General features: G+C 38.2%; 2 protein-coding genes across 10 annotated transcripts in view; one reads left to right on the top strand and one right to left on the bottom strand.

The window, feature by feature from the left end:
- Positions 1–9,841, bottom strand: part of GFM2 (GTP dependent ribosome recycling factor mitochondrial 2) — a 55,296-nt gene extending 45,455 nt beyond the window's left edge. For 5 of the 9 annotated variants that reach the window (XM_044932541.2, XR_006546629.2, XR_006640307.1 and 2 more), the window contains exons 1-3: positions 9,685–9,841; positions 2,910–2,994; positions 617–701 (exon numbers count right to left, since the gene is read on the bottom strand). In XM_044932541.2, the coding sequence (XP_044788476.2) occupies positions 617–701; positions 2,910–2,972 (148 nt within the window). In that variant the 5' untranslated portion in view covers positions 2,973–2,994; positions 9,685–9,841. Of the gene's footprint in view, positions 1–616; positions 702–2,909; positions 2,995–9,550; positions 9,588–9,684 lie in introns of those variants that run through there. The other 4 variants (XM_025270855.3, XM_044932538.2, XM_044932537.2 and 1 more) reach the window with 4 other exon arrangements.
- A 101-nt stretch (positions 9,842–9,942) lies between these two features.
- On the top strand, positions 9,943–17,122 carry LOC102404609 (NSA2 ribosome biogenesis factor). Its single transcript, XM_006055394.4, has 6 exons — positions 9,943–10,096; positions 12,040–12,227; positions 12,320–12,470; positions 13,752–13,931; positions 15,315–15,507; positions 16,870–17,122. Exons 1-6 carry the CDS (start codon positions 10,094–10,096, stop codon positions 16,935–16,937), a joined length of 783 nt encoding a protein of 260 aa, XP_006055456.1. The 5' UTR covers positions 9,943–10,093; the 3' UTR covers positions 16,938–17,122.
- The last annotated feature ends 595 nt before the right edge of the window (positions 17,123–17,717 follow it).

Below are 17,717 nucleotides of genomic sequence, written 5' to 3'. Positions count from 1 at the left end.
ATAATCTGTACTGCTATGGATAAATCTGCATGGGCAAAACACAGAAACCCCTTATTCACCAATAAGGCAGGCCATTAAATTCACATGTCTTTACAAGTTACACAGCCAATTGGAATTTTTACTCCAGTATTCTCACATGACAAAGATGGTAGTGAGAACTGCTACAGAATGAAGCTACAGGTGAACCTTGATCAACAGAGGTTTGAAGTGTGTAGGTCCTCTTATCTGAGGATTTTTTTCAATACATGCATGCCACAGTACTACAACCTGCAGCTGGATGAATCCGCACACGTGGCACTGCAGATGCAGTGCGCTGAACCACCTGCTACACCTCTGAGCCAGCTACTCAAGCCACCAACCCTTCCCTCTGCTCAGCTCATGAGGATGGACAGCACATGAGAAGTGTAAGTCGACTGATACTACCTCTGAGCATCTATCAGAATGCTTCAGTTCCTAATAATCTCAAAGAAATAGCCAAGAAGTAAAAGAGAGCTACTGTTTTACAAATGGTTGGTGATTCCTAATAAAGGAGATGCTTGCAAATGAGAGAAAAAGAGACAGAGAAAAGGAGAAAGCAAGCAGTTTAAGAAAGATGAGAAGAATCTAACATCTGTACCTGGTAGGGAACTGTAATTTCTTCCAAGAAGCACATGTAGCTTTAATCTTTTTAGACTTGCTCTTATTTTAGAGGAACACATATTCTGGTGAGGAGAAAAAGAAACGTTAATTTTATTTTGGAGTAACTTTTTACTGTAGCTTTAACACCATAACTATGCTTTGAATCTTCATATAGGAGTCCCAGTTTATTAACTCCAACTTTTTAAAAAAGTGACAACACAAAATTATACAAGAAAAAAATAAGGCTAAAGTTAATACTGAGCTGACCCTAGATGATGGCTCTTCTAGATCTGCAGCATTAACATCACAGGGATCTTATTTGAAAGATAAATTCTTAGGACCCATTCCACTCAAGAGAATCAAACTCTACAGATAAGGTCAAATAATGCATCTTAACAAGCCCGCCATTCATCTGTAGACAGACATCTAGGTTGCTTCCATGTCCTAGCTATTGTAAATAGTGCTTCAATGAACATTGGGGTACAGGTATCTCTTTCAATTCTGGTTTTCTCAGGGTATATGCCTAGTACTGGGATTGCTGGGTCATATGGCAGTTTTATTCCTAGTTTTTTAAGGAATCTCCATACTGTCTTCCACAGTGGCTGTATATATTTACATTCCCACCAACATTGCAAGAGGGTTCCCTTTTCTCCACACCGTCTCCAGCATTTTTTGTTGGTAGACTTATTGAGGACGGCCATTCTGGCCAGTGTGAGGTGACATCTCATTGTAGTTTTGATTTGCATTTCTCTAAAAATGAGTGACATTGAGCATCTTTTCACGTGTTTATTAGCCATCTGTATGTCTTCTTTGGAGAAATGTCTGTTTAGGTTTTTTTTTACCACTTTCTGACTGGGTTGTTTGTTTTTCTGGTATTAAGTTGTATGAGCTGCTTGAATATTTTGGAAATTAATCCTTTGTCAGTTGTTTCATTTACTATTATTTTCTTCCATTCTGAGGCTTGTCAGCCCAATAACTAGGACATGGAAGCAACCTAGATATCCATCAACACATGAATGGATAAAAAAGCTGTGGTACATATATACAATGGAATATCACTCAGTCATAAAAGGAACACATCTGAATCAGTTCTAATGACGTGGATGAACCTAGAGTCTATTATACAAAGTGAAGTCAGAAAAAGAAAAACAAATATTGTATATTAATTCATGTATACGGAATCTAGAAAGACAGTACTGATGAACCTATTTGCAGGGCAGCAATGGAGATCCAGACATAGAGAACAGACTTATGGACACGTGTGGGAGTAGGAAGGGGAGGGTGGGACAAATGGAGAAAATAACATGGAAACATAAACACTACCATATGTAAAACAGATAGCCAATGGGAATTTGCTGTATGACTCAGAGAATTCAAACTGGGGCTCTGTAACAACCTAGAGGGGTGGGATGGTGGGAGGGAGGTTCGAGAGAGAGGACATACGTACACCTATGGCTGATTCACACTCACATAGGGCAGAAACCACACAATCTTATAAAGCAATTAGCCTTCAATTAAAAATAAATAAAGCAAAAAAAAAAAAAATACCAAGCCCTACAGGTGACTCTGACAGCTAGAAAGCTTTTAAAATACATTCAGGGGACAGGGAAGGGAGGGGGAAAAAAACTAACATTTTTAAAAGCTCCCAAGTATCTTCTTGTAATGTTCCCACATAGAGGTTGAATGTTCTCCATCAATTTATCCCTAGACCACTAGATTTAATGGCTGTCAATATATCTGGCATTGTTGCAGTTAGTATATGTAATGATTTTGGGCTGCCACAATCTGCCTTTCATGATGTCAAGGAATGCATGCCTGTGATTTCTGTGTTATTTCTACATTAGTTACCAAGTTGCTGGCAACAAAACACTATCATTATAAGAAAATAGATTAAGAATAGAGAAGAGACTCAACTAATTAAATTTCTACTTCATAATGACCAGGGTAAGACGGTATCATCTATTAAAAGGTGTATATTCTGAAAGCATCAGAAATGGAAACACTGAAGAAAATCTGTGTAACTCCTTGGGCCACTAATGACCTCAAAATGGAATATAGTCTCAATATGCTGCACAGGTAATTTTAAAGTAGCAAAATGAATTTATAGACTAATGATAAGGCATGCTTCTTGTTGGCTACACATTCTTCCATACTCCCTGTTAAGAAATTGCTGATATAATAGTATAAGAAATACAAAATTCTTATACTAGTATATGAAATACACTAGACCTTCAGAGAAGTCAAGTAGCTGAAGTTGTCAAAGTACATTTAACTTTACAAGAAAACCTTACATTAAAGTAGTGCAAGCTGGATATTTTCTTCCGATTCACTGCAAATATCCTTAAATTGGACATCTTGGCCCTCTAAACTTATTCTCTGAAAAAGAAATAACAGAATTGCAAAACTAAGCTTATGTATTACACATAAGACATACGTAAGGTAAATGCAGTATATTAAGTAAAAATGTACTACTGTTAAAAAGTACAAACAATACTTTTAGCTATCAAAAAGTCAATGCATAATTCAGAAAATGAAAACTCAAACTAAACATGAGAAACATGGTTCTCAAGTCCCTTATTTTTCAGCATCCTTTAACTCTTCAAGAAAGATGTGAAGATACTGCAGAAAAAGACATTGAAATTACAAAAATACACCAAGCAAAAAAGCATTTTTATGCTTTAAAAAAACAGAATTAAGTACAGAAAGGTAAGCATATACATGTTAAGTTGGTAATTTCTCACTGACAGTATAATTTTTTGGTTTATCTGTATATTCTGATTTTTCAAACAGAAATATATAGAAGCAAGTCCTCTTCTATGATCATGGAAAGTTAGTATCTGTAGTTTAAAAAACATATACTAAATATTCACCGTGCATCAGGTACACTCTCAAAGCAATGAGAAAAATGCACAGAAGCATATGAGACGAGGTGGGTGGGCACCAAGCAAACAGATAAGGTTAAACTCCATCGGGTACCTGTTATGGAAGAAGTCACGTCAAAACTCATTATCCTTTCTAAATCTTCTCCCTCTGTTTCTTAAGACAGAAACATTCACTACCCTTAGTTAGGAACCTGCCAGTCCTTTTGATTTTATTTCCCAAATATATTCCCTCTTCATTTCCAATACTGAAGTTCAGAATATTTGCAAAATAATATATGTTAGATTTATTCTGAAATAGAACAATTTCCGAATTCTACCATAACAGAATACAAAAAGCTCACCAATATGGCTTGATCCCACATTGCAACCTTTAAGAAACTATCACCTGTCAAAACCTGGTATATAAGTTGATCCACAATTTTCTGAAAAGACTTATTAAAATACTCCTCCTTTGCCCAACCACATATATGTATTCTGCTAGATTTTCTTCAGACACTTCAACCAAAAAAAATTTTAAAATACATATATATGTGTGTGTATATATATATCCGGAAGTATATATATATATATATATATATACACACACACACACACATACACACACACACACATATATCTACATATATATATATATCAGGAAGATCCCCTGGAGGAGGGCATGGCAACCCACTCAGTATTCTTGCCTGGAGAATCTCTTGGACAGAGGAGCCTGGCGGGCAACAGTCCATATGGTTGCAGAGTCAGCTTAGCACAATACACAGTAGTGGCAGCACAATGTATAGTAACATAACTATAGTATGATAGTATAGTATATACTAAGTATATACTATAGTATATAGTAAGTATAGTATGATAGTAGTAGCACAATCATATTAACATAACAAACACAGAAGCAGATGTAAGCTGTTTCCTGTTAAGCCAGACATTTAAGACTTGTAAAATTATAAAACACCCTTCAAACTAAATCATTTTTGTTTTTGAAAATAGGTATTTGCATTATAGTATATTAATGACATTAATATCTAATGGATTTATTATTTTAATGAATTATTAAAACATTTTAAAGTTTTGCTTTCATTTCTAATATCTGAGCATCAATTATAACCCATATAAACAAAACTGTTCTTGAGTTCTGACTCATTTTTAAGAGCAAAAGGTTCCTATAGACCACAAGTTTTTAACTTATTCCACCACTGTGTTTCCCAAAGTAAATGCCCATGATTATTATTTTAGGTTACAGAGGAAAGAAAAATTTACTAAACAAATGTTAGAAACAATAGCCAACAAAACTATGATTTCGTGTGTGCACGCGAGCTCCTTTGTATCCAACTCTTTGTTGCAACCTTATGGACTGCAGCCTGCCAGGCTCCTCTGTCCATGGGATTCTCCAGGCAATGGGTTGCCATACCCTCCTCCAGGGGATCTTCCTGACCCAGGGATCAAACCTGAGTCTCCTGTGTTCTCCTGCACTGCAGGTGGATTCTTTACTGCTCGGCCACCTGGGATTTTGTAGTATTGCTTTCATGAAATCATTTATGTAAAAATGTCAATTTAAGGAAAATATTAAGTAATTAATAGCTCAGGTGACATTCAGTTGTCAGACTTAAAAAGGTAGTACTCAGATCATTTAAGCGGGAAATACTGTTTGAATCCATCATCTTGTCAATTTCTTACTTAAAAATCTGTAAAGTCTTTTAATATGACAAATTTGCCCCTAACCACCTTCACATCCTTGTACTCTCCTACTCCCACTCTATTCCAGGAGCTGTAGCCAAAATTCCTCTGAAACACCATGCTCTGACACCTTTGCACCTTTGCGTGTAATGGTGCCACTGTCTCAAAGTAGTCCTCAAATCCCCAAAGCCACACACTTGGCAAATTTCTTTTCAACCTTCAAGCCTCAGCTTGGAAGCCTTTCCTAATCTCCTACAAAGTTTTCATACCGTCTTCTCTCTGTTTTCATAATATTTGGAACTTATATTTATGCATGACAAACACGGTATTTCCAAGTTATCTCCACTACAGACCCCAAAACAGGGATCTTCTATCAGCAGCCTAGCAGCATGCCTCAAACATTTTTTTGACCTACAAAGTCACTTAGGGCCTGCCACTGAAATTCCTCCTCTTGGCTTAATGATTTTCAATGAAAATGGTTTCCTACTAGTACTATCAGATGATTCTTTATACAAGAATCCTCAGGTTTAGACAACACATAAGCACAACTGAGGCACTTTCCTTGGCTATCCAGTGTTTTTTAACACTCCGCACTTTCAATACAGGGGGTGCAGGTTCAATCCCTCACCAGAAACTAAGATCCCACAGGACAACGGGGAGTGGCCAGAAAGTAAAAACAAACAAATAAAAACGTAATCGAGCAAAGCCCTATGGGGCCTTCCAGAATAGAGGCCCCTCCCATGTCCTCCACTTGCCTGTTGTCCGTAGAAAAACTTTATCCTCTAGGTCTTCCCCAAGTTCCAAAGAACTAATTTAATAAGAGAAGTGAGAAAGTGCAGAAATAAAACAGCCAAATGATAAAGTAATAGGTTCACCCATTCTGAACCATGTACTTTGAGTTGTTTTGCAGATACTGAAACCTCCACCAGGTGGAAGTTAACTATATGATGCCGACAAGCAGGAAGACTCCAACTGAATGGAACGACTATCCATGTGCCTATCACACACCCACAATCCCCCTCCCTCTCCCTATCTTTAAAACCTTTCCTTGAAAGCCTTTGGAGAGTTGAGGCCTTTTAAGCACTAGCTACTGAGGCTCCTTGCTCGTGTGTCTTAGTCCTCAGTCGTGTCCGACGTTTTGTGACCCCATGGACTGTAGCATGCTAGGCACCTCTGTCCATGAAACTCTCCAGACAAGAATACTGGAGTGGGTAGCCATTCCCTTCTCCAGGGGATCAAATCTGAGTCTCCTGCATTGCAGGCAAATTCTTTACCATCTGAGCCACCAGGGAAGCCCTGCTTGGTACCCTGCAGTAAACACCGCGCTTTCCTTCACAACCTGGTGTCAGTAGGTGGACTCTATTGTGCTCATGCAAGTAGACCCAAGCTTCTTTCGGTAACATAAGTACTCACTAAAAGGTGTGACACCTTATGTTATGAAAAGGGAAAGTAACGAGGGGAAAAAGCTAAATATCCGCTTCTACATGATCAACAAGTTACACAATCTATAAACAAAAGAATCCACAGACTATTTAAAATTTAAAAAATCAGTGGACTATCATGTCTATAAGGCTTAATACACAAAAACAGGAATCATGGGACCCTAAAATACAATCACAAAATACATTAGTATGCAAGCATAAATGAAGATGTTGTTCCTGAGGAAGAAGTAATGTATTAATAGGAAAAGAGATTCTAAAGCATCAAGTTAAAATAGTCTGTTTGCATATGGGATTTGTTACCATACTTAGTAATTTTTCCTGAATTAGAAACCTCAATTCAGATTTGTGTCATATTCAATATTCTCAGAAAAGTATCAACTATGAATCAGGTCAATATGTTCATCATTGACTAATGTCAATCCCTACTGTCATTTTTGCTTTTTTTCTTTTTATATTGAATAGAGCACCTCAAGCTAGCTATCTAAACACTCATTTTTACCACAGGATTTACGTCACAAGTTCTAAGACGAGCTATTTATCTAAAATTTTAAAATTCGTCTAGCGTTTAACTTCATTGAAGAAAAAAGCTTGGAAAAAAAAAAAGCTTGCTAGAAAAAAATGCTCAGTCATTAAACATACTCTTAAAGGTCAACTGGAAAAGTACCTTCCAATTCCTTGTTCTTCTAACATTTAGTGAAGCAACACAAGGAACTGATTATTGGAAACATGACAATGGGTAACACATGATCCCCAGCCTCAGGAAAATTGTGACCTTTAACAACCCTGCATATTAAAACAACACACATTTCATTCATAACACCTTCTGCATGGCTTTTACTACCGTACCTGTTTCTCCTCTTTAACAAATCAATTTACAAGGCAGCTCTCACATCCTCCTGGCTTATTCTTCTAACCTTATCTATACCAATAAACACTATCAAAGTATCACAGAGATCAGGGGAATACATTGTCAAGCTTCTGACAGCCAAAATGCAAAGAGTGGCTATTTAGTATATACTTTGGGGACATGCATCAAAGTAGTGATGATACCCTTCTTGGCTACTGCCAGTTAGATAGAAAGAAATTTTTTTAAGAGAGCTTTCTGCTAACATTGATTAATTTAGGTCATTTCTATCCCACAGTCCCAGGTGAAAGTAAAAACAAATGATAAACAACGTAGCAACAACTTTGCCTCTTTTTCACACAAATCAAAACGTGACTATTGCTTAACCTCTAAAATATTTTCTGATTCTGAAGGGAAAAGGGCATATGGCTTTGAGAAATACAAATGAAAAAAAAAAAAAATCACAAGTTCACAATTTAAACAAACCTATTAAAAACTTCCATGAACTGGCAGGAAGCAAAAGAAACCAACACATAAAAGTTCATACTGTATGATTCCAATCATGTTAATTTAAAACAGACAAAACTAATCCGTTCTGTTCAAGTCAGGATTGTAGGTACTCTTAGGAGTGAAAAAGGCATGAGGAGGGCTTCTCATATGCAGGTCATTTCTTGATTTGGGTGCTGCTTATATGGGTATATTCAGGTTTTGAAGAATTCACTAAGAACGTTCATCTACAGTACACATTTGTCTTCACGTCACAGTTATTACATGTCAATAAAGTTTTTTAAAAACTCTCCATAAACTTTTAATTACACTAGAAATGTCAAGTGGGCCTTTCACTTGTGGTGGGAAAAAGCCAACTGGACTTTAGTCAGAGGACTTGCCTGGAGTTCCAAGTCTTCTATGATCTTTAATGACTAACTTCAAATCTCTGAGCCTGTCTTTCAATCTATCACATCACATGATCCACATGAGAATTCAATTCAATTAACAAAAATTTATTGTCTACCACTGTCTTCTAAGTAATGGGGTTAAAAGTAGTGAGCAAAAAACAGCAATCCCTGCTTCATGCTGTCTGTATCCTAATCAGTAGATTCAAATAAGAAATAAAAGGAATAAAACACACAGCATCTCCTATGCTGACAGGTGCTACAGCAAAGAATTAAGCAGGAAAGGGGACCTGAGGCAGCAGAAACTGTAAGGAGCTCCTACGCTGTGCTGTGCTTAGTCGCTCAGTGGTGTCTGACTCTCTGCAACTCCATGGACTATAGTCCGCCAGGCTCCTCTGTCCATGGGGATTCTCCAGGTAAGAATACTAGAGTGGGTTGACATGCCCTCCTCTAGGGGATCTTCCCAACCCAGGGGTCCCGCATTGCAGGCGGATTTTTTACCGACTGAGCCACCAGGGAAGCCCAAGAATACGTAGTGTGTAGACTACTCTTTCTCTAGGGGATCTTCCCGACCCAGGAATACAACTGGGATCTTCTGCATTGCAGGCGGATTCTTTACTAGCTGAGCTACCAGGGAAGGCCAAGGAGCTCATGGAAGGCCTCAATGTAACAGTGACCTGAATCAGGTGGGGAAGGCAATACCAGGGGTAAATGTATCCCACGAAGAGTCTACGTAATTTACTGCACTTGGAAATATACAAATGCTAATTCGAATGAGTTCGGATTCTAAAGAAAATAGGTCACATTAGAAGATGAAAGCTTAAAAAAACTGCCTCAAATCCATGCTCTGAGACTTCGGGAGACGAATAACTGAATGACTTTCCAGACATAATTAAAGAAACTTCAGCGACCAGGCTTTACAAGGTAAAACGGGCACTTTCTTCGGAACCACTAGAGAACGACGAAATGCAAATTCACACCGCCCTGAGCACCAAAAGGCCTCACGAATTTAAAAAATTAGTCCGAAAAAACAGGACGCTGTCTTTCTTTTCTGACAGTCGTTAAGGCCCAGTAATTTTACTTTCCCTCTACAGTATGTTTTCATGCCTCCGCATCCTTCTCAGTCGTGCACACATTACACACGGAGAAAGGAACAAAGACCAGTCGCTGTCGCCAGAGGGAGAGAAAGACCCACACCTGGGCGAACACCGAGGTGAGGGGGCGGGATACTGCGGTCCTCGTCTCTGCCTGGCTGTAGCAACCTAGAAGGCCTCAAGTGAACTGCGTGGTCCAAAGCACGCGGGAGCCGCACGGCGCGGCCCGGTACCTACCCGGCACTCGGTCGCATCTGGAGGCCGTCTTTTCCCGCCCGGCTGGTGAGAGCCGAGGTGCCGGCCGCAACCAAGGATGCAAAGGTCTTACGCTGTGTCTCCGAGGGCGCCCTGCCGGTGAGCGGAACCTAAATCTGTTTCGCTTTGCCTCAGTCGGCGCCGCACTTCGCCACTTCCGGCAGCGCCCCCCTCAAAGGCTGCCGGCTAGCAACTTCCGCCCTCTTAGCTGAAAGTGGAGAAAGGAAGCTCGGAACGATTGCGTCGCGGATTTTTCTGGAGCACGTCAAGTTAGAAGAGACCCTTTCCTGTCGCGGATGGTGCGGAGTCGGCTCGTGGGTCTCTGAGAGCCTAAAATTGAGAGCTTCTTCGCGCCGCGGAGACTGCCCCCGGCGGCTCGGCAGCCGTCACCATGGTGAGGAGGTCGCCTCGGGAGCTCGGGACCTAGGGCGTCGGAGGTGGCGGGGCCTGGGGTCTCATGGGCGCTGGGGCTGGCGGTGAGGGAGGTGCTGCGAGGGAATGAGGGTGGACTCCGTGGGGTGCGCTCTTGCTCAGTTGTGTCCGAGTCTTTGCGACCCCGTGGACTGCAGCACGCTAGGCTTCCCTGTCCTTCATCAACTCCCGGAGCTTGGTCAAACTCCTTTCCCTTGAGTCGGCGATGCCATCCAACCGTCTCGTCCTCTGTCGCCCTCTTCTCCTGCCTTCAGTTTGTCTCAGCATCAGGGTCTTTTCTAATGAGTCAGTTTTTCGCATCAGGTGGCCAAAGTATTGGAGTTTCAGCTTTAGCATCAGTCCTTCCAATGAATATTCAGGAGTGATCTCCTTTAGGATGGACTGGTTGGATCTCCTTGTTGTCCAAGAGACTCTCAAGAGTCTTCTCCAACACCACAGTTCAAAAGCATTAATTCTTCGGCGCTTAGCCTTCTTTATGGTCCAACTCTCACATCCATACCCTGGAGTCAAAATAACCTCACTTTTGGTCGGTGGAGTGGATTATTTGCCTGAGCACAGGCTTTTGGAGTCAGACAGGTTTCACTCTGCTGAATTCCTGACTTAAAGTTGTGTGGCCATCAGTTCCAGATCGTAGTGATAACTGTACACTAGTCTTTAATCCCACATCAGTCCTCATCTCAGCTGAGGAAACTGAACGTATGCCCTGCCGACGGCCAAGCAGCTGGACGTACAGCCCAGATCTGACTGTCAGATCTTTTGTCTTCCTACTACGTACCTAATCTGTGTTTGTCTGCGAGGTGGCAAATCCACATACCCTTTTCACGGTTGCTGCCAAGTTTATGTGATAGCAGTTGAAAACACCACATCATACAAAGTAACTCGTTGATTGTTACACTTAGAATTATTTTCCGTGTTGTTGGAGTTGGCTTCACACCATTAATTTTTTTAATCTTAAAATACAAATAGATTGGGGCCATACGTTTATAAGTAAAACTGGCATATAAAATAAAACAGGCGCTTAAGAAGCAAAAGAGGATCCCATACATTGCTAATGAAACGAAAAATAGTACAGCCGCCTTGAAAACAGTTTGGCATATGTCGGAACAAAGACCTCTGGGTACACGTTTATTCACTGAAAACTGGAAACAATCTAAATATTCGTCAACTGGTAAATAAGTAAACAAACGGTGGTAAAAATAAAATGACTACTTGTCAAAAGAATTGAAGTATGGATTCATGCAGCAATGTAGGGGAATCTCAAAAGCCTTATGCTAAGTGAAAGAAGCTAGATGCAAAGGGCTGCATTCTGCAGATTCCATTTACTTTCATTCTGGGAAAGGCAAAACTAGAACAACAGATGCCAGGTTGGAGGTGGAAAAAGATGATTTACTTCAAAGTGACACACAGCTTTCTGGGGTGTTGGAAATATCCTTAATTTTGACTGTGGTAACAGAGCTGTATAGCTTGTGAAAACTTACAACTCTATACCTGCATGCACATATCTTTATATGTATGTAAATTATTCTTTAATAAAACTGGATAAATTTTAAAATTTTTAAATAAGTATGAATGATGATTATATTGAAAACCCAGATACGGATGTTCAGAAAGAGCGATTCTAGAATCAGATCGTCTCTTTTGTGGTCCAGTGGATTTTGGACAGTTCTCTTCAATGAACTTTCACTGAGTTTATTACAGAAGTAAATCCTGACACCTCATATCATCCAGGATTAAAATTTATTTAACTTACATTACATGATAAGGCTTAATAGTGCAAGAGTTATTTAATCAAGTGAGCAGTGGATGATATACGATGATCTATACTTCATATGCTGCTCACAAGAAAGTATTTTAGAATAATTGTCAGTTTTTTTTTTAAAGTTAACACTTCTTGCATCGTTATAGCCACAAAATGAATATATTGAGTTACACCGTAAGCGCTATGGATATCGTTTGGATTACCATGAGAAAAAGAGAAAGAAGGAAGGTCGAGAGGCTCATGAACGTTCAAAGAAGGCAAAAAAGATGATTGGCCTGAAAGCTAAGCTCTACCATAAACAGCGCCATGCTGAGAAAATACAAATGAAAAAGACGTAAGTACCATTTATTTGTTGTACCAAGTTAAATGTCTTTTGAGTATTAATTGTTAAAACTGATAATCGTGAGTCTTTCTCATTCTTGGTAGTATTAAGATGCATGAAAAGAGAAACACCAAACAGAAGAATGATGAAAAGACTCCACAAGGAGCAGTACCTGCATATCTACTGGACCGAGAGGGACAGTCTCGAGCTAAAGTACTTTCCAATATGATTAAACAGAAACGAAAAGAGAAAGCGGTAAGCAGTAAAAAACTGGTCTTTATTTTTGTTGTCGTTGTTCAGGAGAATTACTTAAATTCGTATTTGAGGTTTAGTTTCTTCAGTTAGATGGAAAAATAAAGTCCAACTGTTACCATTATTTAGATGTTGAAGTCTTTCATATAATATAAAATGTTTTAGTTAATAAAAAAGGTTTGCTTTCTTACCATGAGAACATTCAGCAGGATTTAATTTTTTTTTAAGAATGTCATGCATCTTTAGTTTTCAAAAATTATTTAAGGTAATTCCCTGCTGATCCAGTGGTTAGGACTCTGCACTTCCACTGCAAGGGGCACAAGTTCAGTCCCTGGTCAGGGAACTAAGATCCCGCACATCATGGGCAGAAAAAAGAAATTATTTAAAATAGCTTCTTATACTTGACAGCTCCTAATGTGTTGTAGAGAGGGATACAACTGCTTCTTGTTTTTGTTGCTTTGCAGTGCCAAAACTGGTTAAAAAGTAGAGTAGTGAAAAGCATCCTAAGTGATTTGACTCAGATAAAAATTCAGAAATTAAAAAGAAAAAAAAAACTTCTGGCTTGCCTTTAGTGTCAGATTCGGCTAAATTTTGCTAAAAGCTGAGGGAAAGACATAGATACTATTTTTAAACACCTGTGGATAGAGTGACAAATGTAGGTAGCAGCAGAATATGCAGTATCTGTATTTAAGGAACTGACAGTCTCTAGATTTGATCTGTAAAATCTTACTGCTTTTTTTGGTATGTATCAAAATTGGAACCGTAGAACTTCACCAAATTTTAGAGATTATCTCCTTAACCTCTCTTCATTTTACAGATGAGACTGGAGTCCAGGAGTTTTGTGAATCAGTTTTCACAGGCACTTATTTATGAAATGCTGTAGGGTTTATCCTTCATAAATAGGCCCAGAATTCTTTCTGCTGCCTTGCGCTGCTTCCATTCCCCTGCCCCCATCCCCAATAGAATCTACATTCTAAGGAGGTACAAAATATGGAGTGATGATTTTGTCTTACTAATATTATTATCTAAAAGTCCATTCACGGTAGAAATAGGGAGATAAGAGATGGAGACAGTCTTCCAGTTTTACAGTATGAGCCACTTAGCAGTAAACTTAACTAGTTCCAATTAACTTTAGGCTTCTTGAGGACACAGTGTAGATCTCTAGAAAAATATCATTGCTTAAGCAAAAAAAGTGAATCTACAACTTTGTACAACTAAAAAATACTGGGCGTTTTATTCTCATTCTCTTTTACTAATATAAATTTTAATTGTGATCTGGTTTAGGGAAAATGGGAGGTCCCTCTGCCTAAAGTTCGTGCCCAGGGAGAAACAGAAGTATTAAAAGTTATTCGAACAGGAAAGAGAAAGAAGAAAGCCTGGAAGAGGATGGTTACTAAAGTCTGTTTTGTTGGAGATGGCTTTACTCGAAAACCACCTAAATATGAAAGATTCATTAGGCCAATGGTAAGACCCTGTTAAGAGTGCAGTGACTTAAAGATCGGTTCCTATGGTTAACCAGATAATTTCCTAAAATTCCTAAAACTGGTATAAAAAAAAAAACAGGTTGAAAGATGTTTTTAAGCTGATGATAGGTATTGTTTAGCACTTTCCCACTACTGTCAAGAATCTTTGGCTTCGTAGGAGATTTGAAATGAAAAAGAATTCTCATTACACAGATTGTCAGTGAATCTGGTCTTGTAAACATGACAGAGACTTCCCTGAAGTTCCAGTGGTTAAGACTTAGTGCTTGCAATGCAGGGGACACAGGTTTGATTCCTGGTTGGGGAACTGAAATCCCACAAGCTACATGGTGTGGGGGAAAAAAAAAATTAGAATCTTCATTTCCACACAGTCATTTTACTCATTCATCAAATGATCTACTATATGCCTGACACTTGTCTTTGAGAACAGTTAGAAAATTGGAGGATTGTTTTTTCAAGAGTCAATTCCAGTTTAGTAAGAGAAGTATCAGTGCCTTTGAAAATAGTTACTTAATATGTAGTCATTGACAAGAGAGTATTAAAATGGGCCTTCAGTTTCTGTTGACAGCAGTAATGGCCAAACTCAATCTCCTTCTCTCCTCCCCTAATATATTTTTGCAGAATATCTTTAAACAGAATGAATTCATCTCCCAACTAGACACCAGCCTGCTTAGAACAAAGAATCAGAGGGGAAAGTTGGCAGTATTACTCTAGCTATCAACCTGAATCATTTTCAATGAAATAAAATGTTGCCTAACAGCCGGCTTCTTTAAAGTTCTATTGGAACATAGCCATGCCCATTTATTTACATATTGTCTATGGCTCTAGGTGACTAGGTGACTCTGGTCTCTGTAACAGAAACTTCTCTGGGCTGTCTGCAGTTTTTGACCAGTATTAACCATCAATGCAGAGAGCTGACAGTCTTTTTCACCAAGGAAGGTGGCTGAGGTATCCTCAAACTATTTAGCCTGGGAACAAGTTATTTAACCTGCTGGTCCTTGTTTTATCATTTTTTTTTTAAGTAGTGGGAGTTGTTAAGGCTGTTGTGCTGAAATGCACAGTCTGTGAGCTCTGGCACAGTGCCTGGCATGTCTCAGGCCCTTGGGAAGTATACACAGCTGGACAGCTGTTCCATGGTGAAAACTTTTTAGGAGTATGTGTTTGAGTTTTTCCTCACATATTTTTCTGTAACTATCAGGTAAGTTGTCTATAGAATTAATTGTATTTTCTCTGATGCCTTAAGATGAGATAATATTCAATCCTTTTTGGAGCGGGGTGGGGAGACAATTGGAAAAGATAAGCAAAAAGAATCAATATTCATCATTAACATCTTTAACTCAGAACATTCTTGTGTTTGGCTTACTAGGGATTACGTTTCAAGAAGGCGCATGTAACACATCCTGAACTGAAAGCCACCTTTTGCTTGCCAATACTTGGTGTAAAGAAGAATCCCTCATCCCCACTATATACAACCTTAGGCGTTATTACCAAAGGAACCGTCATTGAGGTGAACGTGAGCGAGTTGGGCCTTGTAACACAAGGCGGCAAAGTCATCTGGGGTAAGTCCGATTTGAATATGGGGTTCTTGGGGTTATAATCCTAAAATAGACATTTTTAAGTTGACATGAAGTATGCAGCAGATTTTAGTGCAGTTAAACTTGATGTGAATAATACTTAGAAAATGTGAATGTTCTTAATTTAATTTACTGGTTTCAGTTACATAAACTACATTGCTAGATATTTTTGGTTGCTTTTTGTTTAAAAAGGTATTATTAGAAAAGATGGGAAGTTACAGTTGAAAAATACTGGAAGAAAATAAACTAACCACAAACGGGGGAAGGGAGGCATACATCAAATATATAGCTACACTACTTAAGTGACAATTACAAACTAAAATATGTCATATGTAACAATTTTAAATTCTTTTTTTCTTCATTTTCTTAGTTTTCTGCTTTCAGTACCCAGGTATTTCTAAACTTTAATGTTCTTTGAAAGGGAAGAATACAGTGTATAGCTTATTGATTCAATCTTCATGAGTCATTGGCATGTACTTCATGTTGACCTAGAATTTAAAGTAAGTTAATAAAACTAAGCATTTTTTGGCTACTGGTTAGCCACAGTATTATGCTGAGAAGGTATAGTTTTATTTAGTTCTTTTTCAATAGGTTTTACCCAAAATAGTGAAGTTTTAACAAATGCTTTTTTGGCATCTGTGAAGGTGATCATACTTTTCCCTCTGAAATATTTATGGAATTAAACTGATGTATTAATAGTCTTCCTAGTAATAAACCATAATGTATTTCTAGAATGTACCTTCCTTGGTCATGATGCATTGTTCTTTTAATATTCAAATGATTCAACTTTTTCAAGTTTAATTTAGGATTATCTTTTCTGTGATTTTAAGTAAGATACTTTTATTTTCTATGTTATCTTAGTTGGGTTTTTGTGTCTGTATAATGCTAGGTCAGAGGAAAGAACCAAGATAGTTTACTTTTTCTATGGTTTAGAGAAATTTTTTTGAACACTAAAAGGTTCACTTCTCCTGCAGGTTTTCTAATGGATTTGCAAACGTGGATTATTTCCTCCCTTGCTCCTGGTACAGACCAGGTGCCAGTAACCTGCAGCCTGCAGGGCTGCCACTTGTATTGGAATACAAAAACAAAAGAGGTTGTTAAGTTGACTTGAAACTTAGTTAATAATATTTGATACTTTTTCCAGTAAGAATTGTGTGGAAAAGCAGTGCTCAGGTCAACCCACAAAGGCATGTTAAGTGATTTCGTTTTATAAAATCTCGTGTAATACTACGGTTGTTCACTTTCTTTCTTTCTTAAAAATGATGATTGTAAATATTTTAAGCAAAGATCGTATGTATTCTTTTTTATTAGCTAACATCCCTCATTGTTCTGTTTTGTTTCCCTTAGGAAAATATGCCCAGGTTACCAATAATCCTGAAAATGATGGATGCATAAATGCAGTCTTACTGGTTTGACAGCAGTTACATACAAATAACTCCTTATAATTACTGAAGACTACACACCAACTGGGAAACCGTTACTCTGATATTTCTGAATACTACCAATCAACCTTACATGTTGTCTTCAGTCAAAGAAAACTATTTATTCCACTGTTTTAAAAAAGAAAAAAGCCAACATTAAAATGATCTAGTTTTACAAACTGGTCTTTTGCATCTGTTTAGCGTTTAAATGTTCATAAAAATCAATTGATTAAAAAATATTATAGAAATATCTTACTTCAACAGTATTCATTAATGAGTGGTACTATGCAGTGCAGACCTGTCATTTAAAAAAAGGAAAAGCCAGTATAGCTAAAAATACCTTTTATCATAAAGGTTAGTGCACATTTAAATGTGAAGAATAGGCCAAGCAACTTTGTCATGTCTAAGACCTTACCTTAGGTCTTCTCCTCACCGTAGATTATTAATCCAAAGATACGTAGCATTAACACATTTTAATGAAAATACTTTAAAAGTGTACAAGAGATGGCTCATTACACTATAAAGTTCAAAAGAATGATAGTAAGTCAGAGAATTAGTATCTTAAACATTTTTCCCTTGTCATTCATCATATATAATACCGTATACTTGGAACTATATTTTCTACTCAAGACGCATAAAAAAAAATAAACCAAAATGTTTATACTTTTAGCATTGTCTATATTCTAAACTTAGGGTCAGTTCAGTTCCGTTCAGACTGCGACCCCATGAATCGCAGCACACCAGGCCTCCCTGTCCATCACCAACTCCTGGAGT

Source organism: Bubalus bubalis, chromosome 19 (genome assembly GCF_019923935.1).
Source record: "Bubalus bubalis isolate 160015118507 breed Murrah chromosome 19, NDDB_SH_1, whole genome shotgun sequence".
In the NCBI taxonomy this organism is placed as follows: domain Eukaryota; kingdom Metazoa; phylum Chordata; class Mammalia; order Artiodactyla; family Bovidae; genus Bubalus; species Bubalus bubalis.
This window is presented reverse-complemented; position numbering and strand designations above follow the sequence as displayed.

What these genes read in the sequence shown, in the direction of transcription:
- LOC102404609 (XM_006055394.4), top strand. An exon ending in AAAATACAAATGAAAAAGAC is followed by an intron (nt 12,228 to 12,319) that starts GTAAGTACCATT and finishes CATTCTTGGTAG; the next exon opens with TATTAAGATGCATGAAAAGA. An exon ending in AGAAACGAAAAGAGAAAGCG is followed by an intron (nt 12,471 to 13,751) that starts GTAAGCAGTAAA and finishes GATCTGGTTTAG; the next exon opens with GGAAAATGGGAGGTCCCTCT.